We start from the raw sequence: 17,978 nt of genomic DNA on the forward strand, positions 1-17,978 counted from the left end.
AGGCACGCTGTGGTTGTCTGGCTTTCCAGCCCAAGCTTATCTCATATGCCACTACTTATCCCAGAAAGCAAATCTTCCTCTACCCATAGTGCACTTCGGTACCTCTTTTACATAATTTAGGTCGTTTATCTCAAAACAGAGTGCTGTCATCTGAAAAAAATAGAGGATAGTTTTTATGATCTTGTAATATATAATAAAGTTAAGTCATAGCTTGTAATTACATTCTGTTAGCATATACACCCATTTTAAAAACTCCCATTTTCAATATCCGCCTACGTCATCACTCTGCTCTTTTCTCATTGGCTCGGTGCGCTGACTGAAGCATTTCCCGCGCTAGGTTCGACGCACAACACACAGAGGTTTTTAGGTCTATTGTGAAACCATTCAATTCGATATCTTAATCGCCGATTAAGGGTGGTAGTGTACCCTGAATATATTGCGAAATGCCGGCAACGTCATCATCGTCATTAGATTATGACCCAGCGAGTCTACCGGATTTACTACCGCTTTACTACCGACGACTGTTTCCTTTCTCACAGTACTACCGCTGGCTCAACTATGGTGGAGGTGAGCGTCCAAGCAGTCTTTGTTGTTGTTGTTGTTGGTCATGCCTGTTGCTTTCATTATTATGTCCAGGCTACAAATTTTGGTGGTGAAAATACATTAAAAGTGAAGCTCATGTCTTATTGTTTTTTTTTTCATTTGCAACATCAGTGCAGAAAAACTATTTCCAAAACCGGGAGTTCTCCTTCACCCTCAAAGACGACATCTACGTCCGCTACCAGTCTTTTACCACGCAGAACGAGCTGGAAAAGGAAATCCAGAAGATGAACCCTTATAAAATTGACATTGGAGCAGTCTACAGTCACAGAGTATGACGGCACAATCCTGTAAATCAGCATGTCATGCTTCTTTTTTTTTGACAATTTGTCTGCTGATTTTTACTCTCAGCCCAGTCAACATAACACGGTGAAGTCTGGAAGCTTCCAGGCTCTGGAGAAGGAGCTTGTGTTTGATATAGACATGACCGATTATGATGACGTCAGAAGCTGTTGCAGGTCATTCAAATATTCCGTGTATTATACTTCTGTCGGTTCAGGGTTGACCTATACTAACCATCAATTCTTTTTTTTTTTTTATTGCAGTGCTGCAGACATTTGTTCCAAGTGTTGGACTCTGATGACCATTGCAATACGAATCCTTGACAGAGCTCTTCGAGGTATATCACTGTCTGTTAAGATGGTTCTTGGCTTTGACGTAATAATTTGTAAGTGCAATTTTCTAGATGACTTTGGTTTCAAGCACCTCCTGTGGGTTTATTCTGGAAGAAGAGGAGTTCATTGCTGGGTGTGTGATGAAGCTGCCAGGACCCTTTCGGTATCCGCTCGTTCCGCAGTGGCAGAGTATCTCACTTTGGTCAAGGTAACAGCGTTGTAACACTTCCTAAACAGTATTAGGGGTACCTTGTTACAGTAATATAGTATATTATTTAGGCAGTATGAAATCTCGCTGAAAATTGCCATTCGCTATCAAGTGGCTATGTTATTGACTACAATTGAGTGCAGTAGTAACATTTTTTAAGTACCTTGCACCTTATGGTTCCTAAATGAATACTATAAGACTAGTTACCTGAGACCTGTATATTTGTTTGTGTAGTGAGAGTCATTTTGAGATCCGAGTCAATTTTTAAATGTGGTTGCTCATTTCACAGGGTGGTGAGGAGACTGTGAAGAAAGTGGTGCTGACGGAGCCAATTCATCCCTTTATTAGGTATGGGTATGCTGTTTTTTTTAATGCTCATTTACACCCAATAACACATATTTGTCTGAGTCTCTATTTTGTACTTTCAACAGAGAATCTCTGACACTAGTGGCGGAATACTTTTCCATGTATGCGCTGCAACAACAGGACATACTGGGCTGCAAGGAGTCTGTCGAGCAAGTGCTGTCCCTTGTGCCTGAAGATATCCTTCACACTGTGTGTGTCTCATCTGTACCTTTTATCCTTGGTTGCATGTGAAAATGACTGACCCTTAACTCGGGTTTACATGTTCGAAAAGAATTACAACAGGACTTCAAAAATGAGAGGAACCCAGATAACAGGTGGCAACTCATTGTGGAACAAGCCATCAGGAAACAGGTTGGCGATTCGCGTTGTGTTAAATAATTGAACTTAACTTCATAAGAAGGTGAATGATGCGCTTTTTCTTCCAAGGCGGCTGCCAAGAAGGGCCAGCACTTTGAGAAAGAAATCATGTTGCAGTATTGTTACCCACGACTTGATGTGAATGTCAGTAAAGGGGTGAACCATTTGCTGAAGAGCCCCTTCAGTGTCCATCCCAAAACAGGTAAATATGAGGAAGTTGCCTTTCATGATGAGTTGTCTCAATGTAACTATATCTCATTTTATTTTATTTTTTTCAAATTATATTTAAATCAGGGCGCATCTCAGTTCCCATGGACCTCACAGAACTGGATACGTTTGATCCATTCAACGTCCCCACAATCAGGTATGCAGCAATTTCATATCTCATTGCGTGTGTCCACCATTGATACGGTATTTTCTCATTTTGATTTTGAAATGTCTTTCTAGTCTGATCTGCAATGAGTTGGATCGTGTCAAGGTGGGTGAGGTGGAAGACGATCATGTAGAGGTCAAGGAAAATGAGGAAGAAGCCACAGAGAAGCGGAAGATCAGAGGTGACATAAGTCTGCACCTTTTGTCACTCATTTTCTCAAATCAATTACATAGAATTTGAATTATGATACAGATTATCCATTTGTGTTTTTGCAATGTCTGCCATATTCAAAGATTGAACATAACAGATTAAATGTGTAGAAATAATTAGCAGTGATGGGCAAAACAAATGTTTTAGGTTGCCTTGCGCATTAAGAATACCATTGAGTTTGTGTTTTGTTGTTGATTTTTTGTTTTATTTAATTTCAAAGTTACGACACACATTTTGTTTTGGAGAAAAATACTCTTGAAAATACATGAATGAGCTCATTTTCCTTATTTGTATTTTCTGGCATGTAATAGTAATCTAAAGGTAACTGTAAACGACGGCAGACTCAATGACAATCTTTTCACAGATTACAAAAGAACCAGTCTGGCAAAATACATTAAGTATTTTGATAATTTTTTGGATGGAGTCTCTCAGTCATGGAAAGGAGAACTTCTCAGAAAGAGTGGTATGTTTCGTTTGGTAAAATCAGGAATTGCTGGTGTTTAATATTGTATTAAAGTCATGAACTTGCTATTGTTTTACTTTTCAGATCTTCAAAAGGAATTTTGAGCTGACTACATAAACCATCTTCACATTTCTCTGATGAGCGATGACTTCATCATTTGGCTTTGATATCTTTAACTGTACTCTGCACACTCAGCAACACATTCATAATTAAACCTTATACAATTTTGTCTTGACCATTATCATCCTTGATATAGGTGCTAGTACCTATTTTATTTACTACAGTGTGTACAGTGGATCTAAACTTGTTCATTTAAAAACCTGTATGTGAAGATAAGATGTAAACATCCATCCATCCATTATCTGATCTGCTCATGGGCTGAGGGTTGTGGGCATGCCAGAGCCTATCCCAGCTGGCTTTGGAAAAAATATTTTTTTAGGAGGAGGGAAAGTGAATTTAAACAACGGGAATAATGTGGTTGCACAAGTGTCCACACCCTCTTCAAACTGGTGATGTAGCTGTTTCAAGAATTAACATATTCAAACTCATTTGAAATTGGTGGCAGCACACACCAGGCACCTTTTGAAGGGCTTCTGTTGATTACAGTAACCCCAAATGAATTTCAGATGTTGTAATAGGCTTTTCTGAGATTTTTTTTTTCTTTCTAGCAGAAAGCCAAACATTTCATAAGAATATTGACTTTTCATAATTCCTTCCACCTTCTCAATAAACTCTCTGGTTACGTCAGAAAAAGCAAGGGGGTTGGTTAGGTATTAGGAGAGACAGACCCGACAAGATGCTCCCACCATGCGTCACTTTAGGCCTTTATTTAAATGCAGACTCTAAAAACCTAATGGCCCACAAAGTACAATCAAAGTGATATAGAATCAGAAAACAATTCATTGGTCAAAGAATAAAGACATTGGAATGCAACTATTTGTTCAGGCCATTTAAACTACATATGCTTTTTTAATTTCATTTTATGAACTTGGATTGGCTGTGTGAAGTGTTGTTCAGTGTCGCTTTTTTTTTAACAATATGTACCGGTACAGCTTTCATGAATATTGTATACTCTGAATTAATTTCTGTTTGTTACTCTATCTTGAACTTCAATTTACGACTTGTCGGCATTAAGAGTAAAATATAAATTTAATATGTTATGAGTTAAAATGCACTTTAAGTATAACTATCTGCTATTGCCCTATCCTGTTTCTCTCTCCAGAATTTTGGGAATGGAGATCGATAATGTTTGTTTGGCTCCCTGTGAAAATTGTAATTAGAAGGTTTATGCTCTGTTTAGAAAAACATTGTCTCCGTTCCACGTGTCATAACTGCTTTGTAATTTTTATTAATTTGATAAAGGTCTCGTTTATCTCAAATAATTATGTGCCAACCATGCCATGACTTAGTTTAAAAAGGTTATTGACGTCAGTTGCTCTTCTGGAAACCAACCAGAGAAGAGTTCACCACCTGTTCTGGATCAGCTCACACATTTGGACATTTTGCAAAGATTTCAGTAAATTTGTCATTATTACATACATAAAATCAAGACTTTTGAAATGGAAACATATGTTTTTACTTTTTTTCTTCATTTTATAAAGTATGTTAATGAAGTTGTCCTTAAATGATTATTTTTTGTTAGTTTGATAGTAACCCGGAAAAGGAACTTAGCTTTCCAAACCGGATATCCGCCTGCAACGCAGGTCACAAGTTCTCTCTCGCGGACATCTTGGATATAGCATCCTGAGTCGGTGAGTACCTCTGTTGTGAATCTAATGTCATCCAACTGTTTCCCAAATATTTCGGTCGCCATCAACGGTCTCAAACGTTAAATCAAAGTAGTTTTATTAGTCGTTAAAGCCATTTCACTATATCCTCTCACGCTAACCGTTATTATACGCGCCTTTGTACTGCTGCCGTTAACCGGCTCAAAATGGGGGAACATCTTTCCTCTGAAGTTTACATGCAGCCACACAGGGCCGCTTTCTTAACGAGACAACGGTTCTAGGCTTTCATGGTTTGGCAACTAGTTGCTCGTGGTCAGCGGTTGTTTTCAGGTGAAAAATTCTAAACATCACCAGCATCGCAAGTCGTCTAAAATAAGTTGTTTATCGCCCAAAGTAGCTAAGTGTGCTAACCTAGCCAAAGCATGGCTCGCTCAACCAGCCCGACAACTATTGGGTACAGTGACTGACTCGTGGAATATGCACATTAGTTTCTTCAATAATAAAGTAATCTATTCTAATACCCACTGATCTAAGTGTATTTTACTGGTTAACAATTTTGTCCATGTGGTAACCGTTGCGTCTTTTGTTAGCAACCATGCCAGGCGAAGCAACAGAAACTGTCCCAGTGACGGAGCAGGAGATGCAGCAGCCACAAGTGGAGACTGGTTCGTATATTTTAACTTGTTTTAAATAAGCATGTGCTCAGAATTGTTGTATTCAAAAACAGCACTCGAGGAGGCCTGGTCATGTACTCGATGGTGTTTGTGAATGGCCTAAATTTGGGCGTTTCATTTGTGGGGCTGATTTGGTGTAAGATGAGTGGTTTGTATTGGGTGTGCGTGTAACAGGTGATGATCACTTTGACTGTCAGCTGTTAGACGTTCCACATTTGTTGCTGGCTTGCCTCCAGAGAGTAACCCAGGATCCCCTCATATTATTCACGTGTGGTGTTCCGCTTTGACAGCTTTATTTGTTTTAGACAGCATGTTGTGTGGTGTGTGCTTACTAAGGCTTTTTCACAACTAAAACAGACTTAATGATGCTTCCATTTTAGGAGCATGTGGTGTTCTATCCACGAATTTTCATTTGTTTCACCTCACACCTTTCGACTGAAACAATGGGACAGTTCTGCAGGCCTGTGCAAGTTGTAGCTCAAGTCAATTTAACTTATATTGACTTCACCAAAATCTTTAGATGTTTTTTTTCTTATTGTTTTTTCTTCATTACAATCAGAATAGTTTTTAATTTTCTGCGTGTAGATGATTTAAACTTGCTGTGCCATGCCTGATTGCAAGTTTGCTTTTCAATGTTTATGAGGCACAAATTGTGAATTTTGACTTCTCTGAGATTATGTCAATGGGAAATTATTAAAAGTAAATTTGTATAGTTAAAAGAGCACCTTCTCCACATTAAGTCGCAAATAAAATGCCATTTTCAGTGTAGTTTCGAATAAAGAAATGTCTCATAATGAAATAAATAGATCTCAAATGCAGCATAAGCATCTTACATGAATGAAGCCCACACGGTGTTCTAACGTGTGAATGTTTAGTGTATTTTAAATGAAACTGGTGGTGCACGATTTTGAAGAAAAAAATAACCAATTGCGATTATGCAGACCAATATTGCGAGTACGATTCGATTAGCAGTTTTTGTATTTTACACGTTAAAATATATTAAAATGCTACTGTTTGTAAAATACGTATTAAGGAGTTTTAATGACAAGAGCCAATCAGTATGTCAGTCAAGGCTGTGGCGCTGTCTGTCTTTATTGTGCACTTCCGTGACTCGCTGCCGCTCAGTACGGCAAGCGAGACGGACAAAAACAATCGCGGACAGTAAACATGGAGTTTTCCGATGCCAATTTTTTTCAAAACGTGTACGCTACTGTTGGCGATCTTAGCTTAGCACGTGAATGACCGCTAGTTGTTGCCTCCCCTTCATCTGTTTATTTCTAATCTGTTTGACAGGCTTCATACTCAAATCGGTGGTGCTGTTTTAAACGTTGAAATACGTTAATCGTGTTGCCTCTGGGTCTGATGCTTTTTTTTTTTTGATGAGGTTTATTTTTGTTGAATCTACTGTACGCCCAAATAATAGACGTACCGTCCGTCTATCGCACGAGCATCTCCCTCTCCTCGTCTACGACGGCAGAAGTTACTTCCATTACATCCACTTGGGTACACGGCAATGACAGAAAAAAACATTGGTGCACACGTAGTGTTTTATTGTCGGACTGCGTTGACTGTTGGCACCGGAGCGCAGACTAACGCGTCTTAGCCAACTACACTGATTGGCCAGCGCTATTGAGACCCGAGCATCGACAATTCTGGTTGGCTAATTCATGTGTCACTCAAACGCCAAAGGTTGGGGGAGAGAGGAGAAAAAAAAAATCAATGTTTTGCGATTAGATAATTGCACTACATCAAACCTCGATGTCGATTAGATTTCGATTTATCGTGCAGCCCTAAATGGAACCAAATTACTTCCTATAAATACCAAAAGAAATGCTTGTGTAAACATATTTCACTTTACTTGGGCACCAATCCATTGGAGCGGGACTCAAACAATAGGAATAGATTTGGGGGAATGTACTGTGCTAAATAAAAGTAAAATAAACACCTTAATTGATTTTCAATTTTGTTTTTGTTTAACCTTAATAGAAAATGTTTTGTTTTGTTTCTCTAGTATGCATAATATAATTTACATGTATAAAATGCGGTATGTACCTGCCTCCTCCTTTCGCACTGTGCCTCAGTATATTCCAACAATCTGGGTAGGTTATGCTGTATTGTTAGGTGTTGCTATTATTGTTTTGTGGCAATGGGTCATGTTGTGTTCCTTTGAATGCTGGCATTTCCGAGTTTATAAACGCAACACATGGTACGTGGTCGCTATCGAGTGACCGTAATAAGCATCATAGCACACATGCTATTGCTGTTCAAACCACGGGTATACAAAAACTGTTTTGTTTTTAATAAAAATGTGTTCCCTGACCAATGCCGCCGTAATGCACAGTAGACTACAATATGTTAACATACCAGAACAGGACATCACATGTGATGTTCCATCAGACGCACAGAGTAGTCTGTGTGGGCTAACTATTGCTAGCTTCCAGGCACAACTCATTTTTAAAGAACTGGCTGACTCAGTTTTCTGTGTGGAATTTAAATAATCTTTGCATTTTGAATGGTTTGCATCAAATTGGTTTCACTTTTGTAACCTTGAAAATATTATTGTGTCTTGGTTTGATCATTTAACCTGCATGGGAAAGAGTTCCACGTTCCTGCTTGGAAAGAAATAAAAGAATTTGTTTTTGTTCAGCAACATCTGCTGCCCCAGCTTCCACCCAGCAACCCCAGACAGCTTCTGGCCCTGCAAAGCCCAAAGGCAAAGATGCTAAAATTGCTCAGGGTTCTGCCCCAAAGGCCGTTCCTGGCAGAAGGAAACGCTCTTCTATGTCTGCCTCATCCTCCTCTCCTACCTCACCAAAATCCACTCCCTCCTCAGCCCCCCTATCACCACTTCCATCCCCCTTAGCTTCCTCACCTTCAGCTAATCTTGGTATTCGTTTTGCCCCAAAAGTTGTGAAGGCCGGCAAACAAGATAAAGTCAAAAAAGGAGAGGCCTTTGTGCCTCTATCTGTCACCCAGGATGTCAAGGTCATGGAAGGAAATAAAAAATCTGTGGATACTAAGCAAATTGTTGATGTCAGGCCTGCCCCAACGGAGCCAAAACATACATCTCCAGCTGCTGCAAAACCTGTTGCAGCCCCTAAAGTTACTACAAAATCTCCAGGGGTCGCTTCAGATTCTCTTGCTTCTAGCCCTTCCAAATCATCTCAAGTTACTTTAACACCTGCTTCTGTTCCTTCTGATGATGATTTACCACCACTCATTCCACCTATAAGGCCAAGCAAAATATTAAACCAAAGTAGTCCTATTGGCCGTTTAGAAGGATCTAAAGTAGAATCAAAATCTAAGCAGGTATCTGTAGAGGAACTCAAGACTGACTTGGCGCCAAAGGCTGTGCCTGTTGGGAAAATTGTTCCAGTTAAAGAAATTAAAGCTTCCACTGTCACTGAAAAGACGATTATAATATCTCAAACTAAGGCCAACCCGAACGGTTTAGAGACCAAATCAGCCGCTCCGGTCAAACCTGCTTCTGTGGAGGCGGCAAAGCCATCCGTTCAGGCTGCTCAGCCAACCCATCAGGCCAAGTCTGCTCCTGTGCAGCCTGTGAATGTTACCAAGCCTGCTCCTGTTGATCTTGCCTTGCAGGATAAATGTGTCCCTGCGCAAGCCACCAAGCCTGCCTTGCAGGATAAATGTGTCCCTGCGCAAGCCACCAAGCCTGCCTTGCAGGATAAATGTGTCCCTGCGCAAGCCACCAAGCCTGCCTTGCAGGATAAATGTGTCCCTGCGCAAGCCACCAAGCCTGCCTTGCAGGATAAATGTGTCCCTGCGCAAGCCACCAAGCCTGCCTTGCAGGATAAATGTGTCCCTGCGCAAGCCACCAAGCCTGCCTTGCAGGACAAACGTGTCCCTGCGGAAGCCACCAAACCAGCCGCTCAGGACAAGTCCACTCCTGTGCATGCCGCCAAGCCAGACCCACAAGGCGAGGCTGCCAAGCCTGCTCCAGTGGAGGCCACCAAGTCAGCCTTGCAGGACAAACATGTCCATGTCAGTGCTGCCAAGCCAGCCTCTCAGGATAAATCCACTCCTGGAAATGCTGTCAAGCCAGCCCCACAAAACAAGGCTGATAAGGTTTCTCCCGTGGGGGCCACAAAACCAGCCCCTCAGGACAAGTCCACTCCTGTGCAGCCTGCCAAGCCAGCCCCACAAGACAAGGCTGCCAAGCCTGCTCCTGTGCAGGCTGCCAAGCCAGCCCCACAAGACAAGGCTGCCAAGCTTGCTCCTGTGCAGGCTGCCAAGCCAGCCCCACAAGACAACGCTGCCAAGCCTGCTCCTGTGCAGGCTGCCAAGCTAGCCCCACAAGACAACGCTGCCAAGCCTGCTCCTGTGCAGGCTGCCAAGCCAGCCCCACAAGAGAAGGCTGCCAAGCCAGCCCCACAAGAGAAGGCTGCCAAGCCAGCCCCACAAGAGAAGGCTGCCAAGCCAGCCCCACAAGAGAAGGCTGCCAAGCCTGCGCCTGTGGAGGCCCCCAAGCCTGCGCCTGTGGAGGCCCCCAATCCAGTCCCTCAGGACAAGTCCAGTCCTGTGCAGGCTGCCAAGCCTGCTTCTGTGCAGGCCGCCAAGCCATCCCCACAAGACAAGGCTTCCAAGCCTGCTCATGTGCAGGCAGCCAAGCCAGCCCCACAAGACAAGGCTGCCAAGCCTGCTCCTGTGGGGGCCACCAAGCCAGCCCCCCAAGACAAGTCCACACCTGTGCCGGCTGCCAAGCCTGCTCCTGTGCAGGCTGCCAAGCCAGCCCCACAAGACAAGGCTGCCAAGCCAGCCCCACAAGACAAGGCTGCCAAGCCAGCCCCACAAGACAAGGCTGCCATGCCAGCCCCACAAGACAAGGCTGCCAAGCCAGCCCCAACTGAAAAGGCTGCCAAGACAGCCCCAACTGAAAAGGCTGCCAACAAGGCTGCCAAGCCAGCCCCACAAGACGAGGCTGCCAAGCCTGCCCCACAAGACGAGGCTGCCAAGCCTGCGCCACACGACGAGGCTGCCAAGCCTGCCCCACGAGACGAGGCTGCCAAGCCTGCCCCACGAGACGAGGCTGCCAAGCCTGCCCCACGAGACGAGGCTGCCAAGCCTGCCCCACGAGACGAGGCTGCCAGGCCTGCCCCACGAGACGAGGCTGCCAGGCCTGCCCCACGAGACGAGGCTGCCAGGCCTGCCCCACGAGACGAGGCTGCCAGGCCTGCCCCACGAGACGAGGCTGCCAGGCCTGCCCCACGAGACGAGGCTGCCAGGCCTGCCCCACGAGACGAGGCTGCCAAGCCTGCCCCACAAGACAAGGCCGCCAAGCCTGCCCCACAAGACAAGGCCGCCAAGCCTGCCCCAAATGACAAGGCCGCCAAGCCTGCCCCAAATGACAAGGCCGCCAAGCCTGCCCCAAATGACAAGGCCGCCAAGCCTGCCCCAAATGACAAGGCCGCCAAGCCTGCCCCAAATGACAAGGCCGCCAAGCCTGCCCCTCAGGACAAGGCCGCCAAGCCTGCCCCAAATGACAAGGCCGCCAAGCCTGCCCCAAATGACAAGGCCGCCAAGCCTGCCCCAAATGACAAGGCCGCCAAGCCTTCCCCAAATGACAAGGCCGCCAATCCTGCCCCTCAGGACAAGGCCGCCAAGCCTGCCCCTCAGGACAAGGCCGCCAAGCCTGCCCCTCAGGACAAGGCCGCCAAGCCTGCCCCTCAGGACAAGGCCGCCAAGCCTGCCCCTCAGGACAAGGCCGCCAAGCCTGCCCCTCAGGACAAGGCCGCCAAGCCTGCCCCTCAGGACAAGGCCGCCAAGCCTGCCCCTCAGGACAAGGCCGCCAAGCCTGCCCCTCAGGACAAGGCCGCCAAGCCTGCCCCTCAGGACAAGGCCGCCAAGCCTGCCCCTCAGGACAAGGCCGCCAAGCCTGCCCCTCAGGACAAGGCCGCCAAGCCTGCCCCTCAGGACAAGGCCGCCAAGCCTGCCCCTCAGGACAAGGCCGCCAAGCCTGCCCCTCAGGACAAGGCCGCCAAGCCTGCCCCTCAGGACAAGGCCGCCAAGCCTGCCCCTCAGGACAAGGCCGCCAAGCCTGCCCCTCAGGACAAGGCCGCCAAGCCTGCCCCTCAGGACAAGTCCGCCAAGCCTGCCCCTCAGGACAAGTCCGCCAAGCCTGCCCCTCAGGACAAGTCCGCCAAGCCTGCCCCTCAGGACAAGTCCGCCAAGCCTGCCCCTCAGGACAAGTCCGCCAAGCCTGCCCCTCAGGACAAGTCCACTTCTGTGCAGGCTGCCAAGCCAGCCCCACAAGACAAGGCTGCCCAGCCTGCTCCTATGGGGGGCACCAAGCCAACCTTGCAGGACAAACATGTCCCTGTGGAAACTCCCACTCCAGCCCCTCAGGACAAGTCTGCAACCACGAAGGCTGCAAAACCAAACTTGAAGGACAAACAGACTGTGGCCCAGCCTGACAAACTTGTTCAGAAGGCTGAACTCAAGTCTGTTGCAGAAAATAAACCCGTTGTTGAAACCAAAGTGGTTGCTGATTCTCCTGTCCCTGACCCAACATCGCGCAAACTTACATTTGCTGAGGCCCTTGCAAAGGCTGCCCCTGTCCAACCTGATGTTGAGTTATTAAATTCTGTCGCATCACTCAAAACTTCCCCCACATCTGATAAAATCCCAGCCCAGGTGGAGACTGTGATCAAGAATGATGCGGGTATTTCTTTTTCCTTCTTCCTATCTTGTTGCTGTATGTTCTCCTGTCACTGACTGGGTAGTTTCTCATATTCTGAAGCATCAGCACATTGTTTAAATCACAATTTCCTCTTCTTGAACCGTAATATTCCTCAATGTTATGCAAATTATAGGTTTTACTGTAACAACTTTTAGCCATTTTCCTGATATTTATTGTTTTACATATTTTGTCTGTGCCTTTTGTCAGTCTTTAAATATAGTTTTAGGGTTGTGGGGGCAAGTTTCAAAATATGTACTGCAGAACATGTTGAGGGAGTTTGAAATAAGCAAAACTAAACGATTCTCATTGTGTAGGATTACAGTGTTCCCTTGCTTCTTATTGTTTAGCTTTGTTTATTGCGGCTTCACTGTATTGCAGAGTTTTCATTTGTGACCATAGTTTCATCTATTGTGGGTTTACCTTGCTATTGGGCGGAGTTTTCTTGCTATTATCCTTTTTCAACTATGATGGTTAAAGCTCGTCGCTCCCAATATCCCCGTTCCCTCATCATGGGTGTGTTCAGAAAAATATGCTTTTGAGTGCACTGCTTCACTCAGACTGTTTGTTGTTCAAATGTGCCATTGAGTTATTCAGAGTGCTCCCCAAAAAACGACACCAAATGGGGCTCAGTGCGTCAAGCAATACAAGGAATGTAAACACTTGTAGTCTGAACTGCTGATTTTAGACTATATTCAGGAATTGTGAGCAGAGCGTGCTGAGCCTCCCCCAATACACAATGACTATGCAGTATTTTCTTAATAACTTTATAAAAGTTTTCCCTTTTAGTTTAAAATGCCTTACCTTAACCGAAATCCCCCGTCACATAGTAGCCAAACGTACAATCCTGGTGGGTTAATACGCCTTTTAACGCAGTAAATCCATGACTACCATTCTTCTTCTACTTTTACTTTTAATACTATTCCCATTACTAAATTGAGGACAAAGAAGAACTTTGCCGGAGGTAAACGGATTTACATCGTCTGTATTATGCATTTTAAAAGTGACAGTAAGTGTAATTTGTAAGTGTTTAGAAGGGTGGAAAACATCTGGGCTGTTTGTAATAGCTTAATAGAGGCCTGAATTAACCCCACATCAAAAAAAGTCACCCTTTACTTTAAGGAAGTTTACCTTTAACGATTGATGGAATCATGGAACGTATAACCTGCGAAAATTAAGGGAACACTGTAATGCAGATGTTTCTTGCTTATAGCTTGGACTAACTTTGTTTTGGTCAAAATCGTAGGTTCTGGAACAGAATCGGAGAGTGACGACTCGGTCCCTGAGCTGGAGGAACAGGACTCTGCACAAACACAGACACAGCAAGCACAGGTGATTTGGGAGCATCTTTTTTATTTCCAAAACATGACTTTTGACTCTTGATGATGATTTACACAGTTGACTTTCGTTCTTCTGAGCCTACTGAAGCCAGCCTTTCTGCCCTGAGAAGAGTTTTTATTTTTGCATCAGAGTTGCTCAATTTCTGAGTTCACATTCATATAGGGATGAACACTTTACTTCCTGTAGGTTGCAGCTGCTGCTGAACTAGATGAGGAACCCGTCAGCAAAGCCAAACAAAGCCGCAGTGAAAAGAAGGCCCGAAAGGTAATCTTAAATTTGTGTGATGTTTCCTTTGCGCTGACTTGGCTCAACCAAGACCCAAATAGTATGGATATTTTTTCCCCCATAGGCAATGTCAAAGCTCGGTCTCAGGCAGGTAACAGGTGTCACCAGAGTCACAATTCGCAAGTCCAAGAACATCTTGTTTGTCATAACAAAACCAGACGTCTATAAGAGCCCCGCATCAGACACATACATTGTGTTCGGTGAGGCTAAGGTATGTTGCTAAGTAATTGCACATTTTTATTTTAGGTCATCCTGTTCTGTGGTGTTAGTAAGCAAACTGTTTGCACTGTTTTGTGATTATCCAACCCTCCCACCCTCTTCTAACCTAGATTGAAGATCTCTCTCAGCAAGCCCAGCTGGCTGCTGCAGAAAAATTCAAGGTGCAAGGAGAAGCTGTATCAAACATCCAGGAAAATACACAGACGCCAACAGTACAGGAGGAGAGCGAAGAAGAAGAGGTTAATATGAATTTAATATTAGGCCAATGGGCAAAAACCACACTCCCACACCCCCTATTTCCTCCCGCTAAATATTTCACTCATCCTGTTGTTGTAGGTTGATGAGACTGGAGTTGAGGTTAAGGACATTGAACTCGTCATGTCACAAGCAAACGTATCGCGGGCAAAGGCTGTACGCGCCCTCAAGAACAACAACAACGACATTGTTAATGCTATTATGGTAAGTTTTCCGGACCTTCTCTTAAGTTTCTTAACTTGAGGATTCCATGTCAAATGGTTTGCTCAAACCACTGTGCTGTGATGATTAAGACAGTGACTTTCGTTCTTCTGAGTTAAACTGAAGCCAATACTTCTGTCCTGAGTAGAGATGCTTTTAAATTGTTTTAATGAGGAAACAAATAATTGTTGCTGACCAACTTTATTTTCATTGCAGGAGTTGACGATGTAAAATGGACCCTGGCAAGACGTGTTTGAAGAAAGGTTGCTGATTCGCTCATTTATAGAATTTATACCCAAGATGGAAATTAAATGTGACTTAACAATATGAAAATGTTGTTTGTACTTTTTTCCAGAAAAAAATATATTTCTTCAATTGGTTAGTTGAAGGTTCGACAATTTACGGTACTTTAATGGGGAAGTCGAGTTAAAAAAATTTTAACTTAAAACTGAGACCACCTCAATGCTTCCACAAGATGGCCTCAAAGTCACACCGTAATATTGTTCGGCTTGAGCAATAAATCAGCGCACGGACGCGTGGCGACAAAAGTACTCTATGACGTGTGCGCGAAAAGTAGTAGCTGCCTTATTTTTATTTTCATTTTATTTTGCTGCCGGCCACTCATAGTGGATTTCTTAGTCGTAGCGCACACATGAGTTTATTGGGATTCTTCTGTAGTCTGATTAAAACTGGTGCAAACTCCCTATCTGCGTGCAAACTATGCTTGTCCAATGTGTTCCACGGCCCCGCCCCCTTTTCTTTGAGTCCACTTGGAAGGTAGACGTGCGCAATAAAGTACAGTACACCATCTGCTTGCGTGGAGGTAAGTGAGTTGGCGCTTTAGTCTCGAGCTTTTAAATCAACTCGGTAAGCTTTAGTTTAGCCCACGAAGCCATGATGTTGCCCTCTGGTTGTGGGATTTATATTTTAGTCATATCTGCCTCTCCGTTTTTTCGGGTGAATGCTTGGCTAATCGCCACATTATGATGGTGAGCTTTCATTGATTAACATAAAGATTTATGGTATTGATCAAGTTTAATAGAGTAGTTGAAAAATATTAGCGCTCTATAAAATTGTTGCATCTTGGGGTATTGTTGAGATGAGTCGTCAACGGTGAGCAAAACAGTGCAAGATCAAGGGGTGAGCGGATTGATGTCAACCTCGAGAGGGTAGAGAGTTGAGAATTCTGACAACCTGGTGGAAAAAGCTCTTTGGAACTCTTGTGTTACGTGAATGGAGATTCCTGTACCCAGGGGCCTTATCAGGGATTTTGGGCCCCTTGAGAATATTCCCGAATGCCCGAACCTAAAAAAAATTCTCGTCATTTTTCAACAATGACAAAGAGATCAGCGCATATATTTATGTTTGTCATCAATTTTAATTAACAGAATAGCCAACAAATCAAATACTTTTCATAAACCGTTTTTTTCAGTCACTTTTATGAATTCCATTTTAGATGTCTTTTTTAATTTTATTGAAATTCAAATCATTTTAGCGCCAGCATGGCTCAGTGGTAGGGTGGTCGTCTCTAAACCCAGAGTTAGAGAGTCCGTTACCCAGCCGTTCTGACCTTGTCAATGTGTCCTTGAGCAAGAAACTGAACCCCCAGTTGCTTCTGATGCTGCGTTATCAGTAGGTCAATGAGGAGACGGTGTAAAGTGCTTTGAGTACCAAAGGAAAGCGCACACAGCGCACTCTTGTGCCTGCAATACTTGCTCAGGTCAAAATAGTATTCAAAGCGCCAAATGTAAACAATGCTATTTTGGCAGTGTAGAAAACCTGTCGCTAATATCGCCATACTCAGGTTGCCACAACAACAAGAAGGGACAAAGGGGCAACCATTCTCCAGGCATCCAAAAGAAGAACCAAGGCGTAGCGCCAGTGTTCGGCTCTCTAGCGCCAGTGAGGTCACAAGCGGCAAGTGCGCACGCTCGCAGTGAGTGATGACAAGAATTCCCCATTCTAGTTCTCCCCCATCTGTCGTAGCAATATTTGCACAAAGCACTCCAGACGCTGCATAGGAACCTGTCCAGCGTGCACATTTATCTGATCATATCACACGTACGGGTGTGTGATTGGTCCACATATGCTGCGATGATATTATTATTAAACAAATGACAGAATAATGTGGAATTTGATGCCTGCCGATAGTATAGCAGCAGTGGATCGTGAGTGGCAGAATAAAACGATTATGACCAAAGCTTCAATAACTCTCAAGCAGACGTGCTTACTACTTGACCACCATGTTGCCTCAGACATTATTTACATTATGAACGCCACAAGGCAACAGTATAAATGCACTCATCTTCCTCTTCCCCATTAAGTTTGTCCGGCGTGTAGTTAATAGAAACTACTTTATCTGTCTATCCATCTACCTATCTATTCAAAGTAGCAACATTTTTACTGTTTTTCTTCTTTACAGAGCGCTCTATATCTACTCATTTGTCAGGTAAAAACATGAGACAAAACGACAGTCGTGAACATGTACTGTATATACAATTACAGTGAATAGTTTACTGTATATTCTATTTCTAATTCTAATTCTTTATAGAAATATCTGATTTGATTAAATTCGCATCATAATGTAGTTAACATGCACAAGTATTTCCCCTTTTTCCAGTGAAGTCCATTTAGGCAATTTGAAAGAAGTGGTGATACAAGACAGAGGGAATAGGTGTGAGCACTGGAGTATTAAAGAACTAATGATGGAATCAGGGTGAGTGAGACCCAGCCGTCATGCTTTCACTGTTGCGTTGCAAATGCCAGTAAATTAGGTGTTATATTCTCGCTGTGAATATTCGTGGCAGTTTTACCTGCCATAACAACAATGAACTGTGTTTTCTAACTTTTAGGAGATACTATTTGAAAAACATAAGTTCTGCTATTATTATTCATGGCAATTTGCGGATGATGAGATGGCAGCTATTGTGGTTAAACCTAGTTACAGATGAGACCTGAAATACTGACAGGAATTTAGTGACGGACTGACAATGACCCAAGTTTAATATAGTCGTATGTCTAGTAATCACTAATTAAATTGCATGAGTGCGCTTCAAATTTAGGTCGATGCATTCTATTTGTTCACCACGAGATGGCACAAAATTCTATACGCTGTCCCTTTAAGGAAACAGCGAGACCTCAAGATCTCAGCTTCTTTCTTTAAAAAAAAAAAAAGAAAATTCATTGTTTTGAATTAGAAAGAAGACAACATTTTTGCATGTTTTTTTTTTTAAACCTTCAAAATGCAGTTTTATTCCTTTATTCCAGCTCTTTCCTTTTACGTTTATCTTGTTGTTTGATTTCCTGGTTAAGGCTTGATTGAGTGATTGACTGTAGTAAGAAAATGCGTTAACGATTAAAAAGGACGGAAAATAACTCTGGCCCAGTT

General features: G+C 43.7%; 2 protein-coding genes and 2 non-coding genes across 4 annotated transcripts; all 4 read left to right on the top strand.

The window, feature by feature from the left end:
• The first annotated feature begins 299 nt into the window (after nucleotides 1–299).
• Nucleotides 300–4,657, top strand: prim1 (DNA primase subunit 1). Its single transcript, XM_088290063.1, has 13 exons — nucleotides 300–567; nucleotides 715–872; nucleotides 952–1,058; nucleotides 1,146–1,219; nucleotides 1,286–1,422; nucleotides 1,712–1,770; nucleotides 1,854–1,963; nucleotides 2,048–2,139; nucleotides 2,215–2,347; nucleotides 2,440–2,509; nucleotides 2,593–2,699; nucleotides 3,093–3,191; nucleotides 3,276–4,657. Exons 1-13 carry the CDS (start codon nucleotides 444–446, stop codon nucleotides 3,293–3,295), a joined length of 1,290 nt encoding a protein of 429 aa, XP_088146189.1. The 5' UTR covers nucleotides 300–443; the 3' UTR covers nucleotides 3,296–4,657.
• A 149-nt stretch (nucleotides 4,658–4,806) lies between these two features.
• LOC148339749 (uncharacterized) lies at nucleotides 4,807–14,923 on the top strand. The gene is made up of 10 exons (XM_088290064.1): nucleotides 4,807–4,942; nucleotides 5,509–5,583; nucleotides 8,240–10,371; nucleotides 11,284–12,274; nucleotides 13,536–13,621; nucleotides 13,817–13,894; nucleotides 13,980–14,126; nucleotides 14,245–14,373; nucleotides 14,471–14,593; nucleotides 14,807–14,923. The coding sequence occupies exons 2-10, from the start codon at nucleotides 5,514–5,516 to the stop codon at nucleotides 14,819–14,821; spliced, it is 3,771 nt and encodes a 1,256-aa protein (XP_088146190.1). The 5' UTR covers nucleotides 4,807–4,942; nucleotides 5,509–5,513; the 3' UTR covers nucleotides 14,822–14,923.
• LOC148339750 (small nucleolar RNA SNORD59) lies at nucleotides 13,667–13,740 on the top strand. The gene has a single exon (XR_015842715.1). It is a non-coding gene; the product is annotated as a small nucleolar RNA SNORD59 (small nucleolar RNA).
• On the top strand, nucleotides 14,665–14,739 carry LOC148339751 (small nucleolar RNA SNORD59). Its single transcript, XR_015842716.1, has one exon. It is a non-coding gene; the product is annotated as a small nucleolar RNA SNORD59 (small nucleolar RNA).
• Nucleotides 14,924–17,978: the final 3,055 nt, after the last annotated feature.

Source organism: Idiotropiscis lumnitzeri, chromosome 3, assembly GCF_059441095.1.
Source record: "Idiotropiscis lumnitzeri isolate Australia: NSW breed Sydney's pygmy pipehorse chromosome 3, RoL_Ilum_1.0, whole genome shotgun sequence".
NCBI classification, from domain to species: Eukaryota; Metazoa; Chordata; class Actinopteri; order Syngnathiformes; family Syngnathidae; genus Idiotropiscis; species Idiotropiscis lumnitzeri.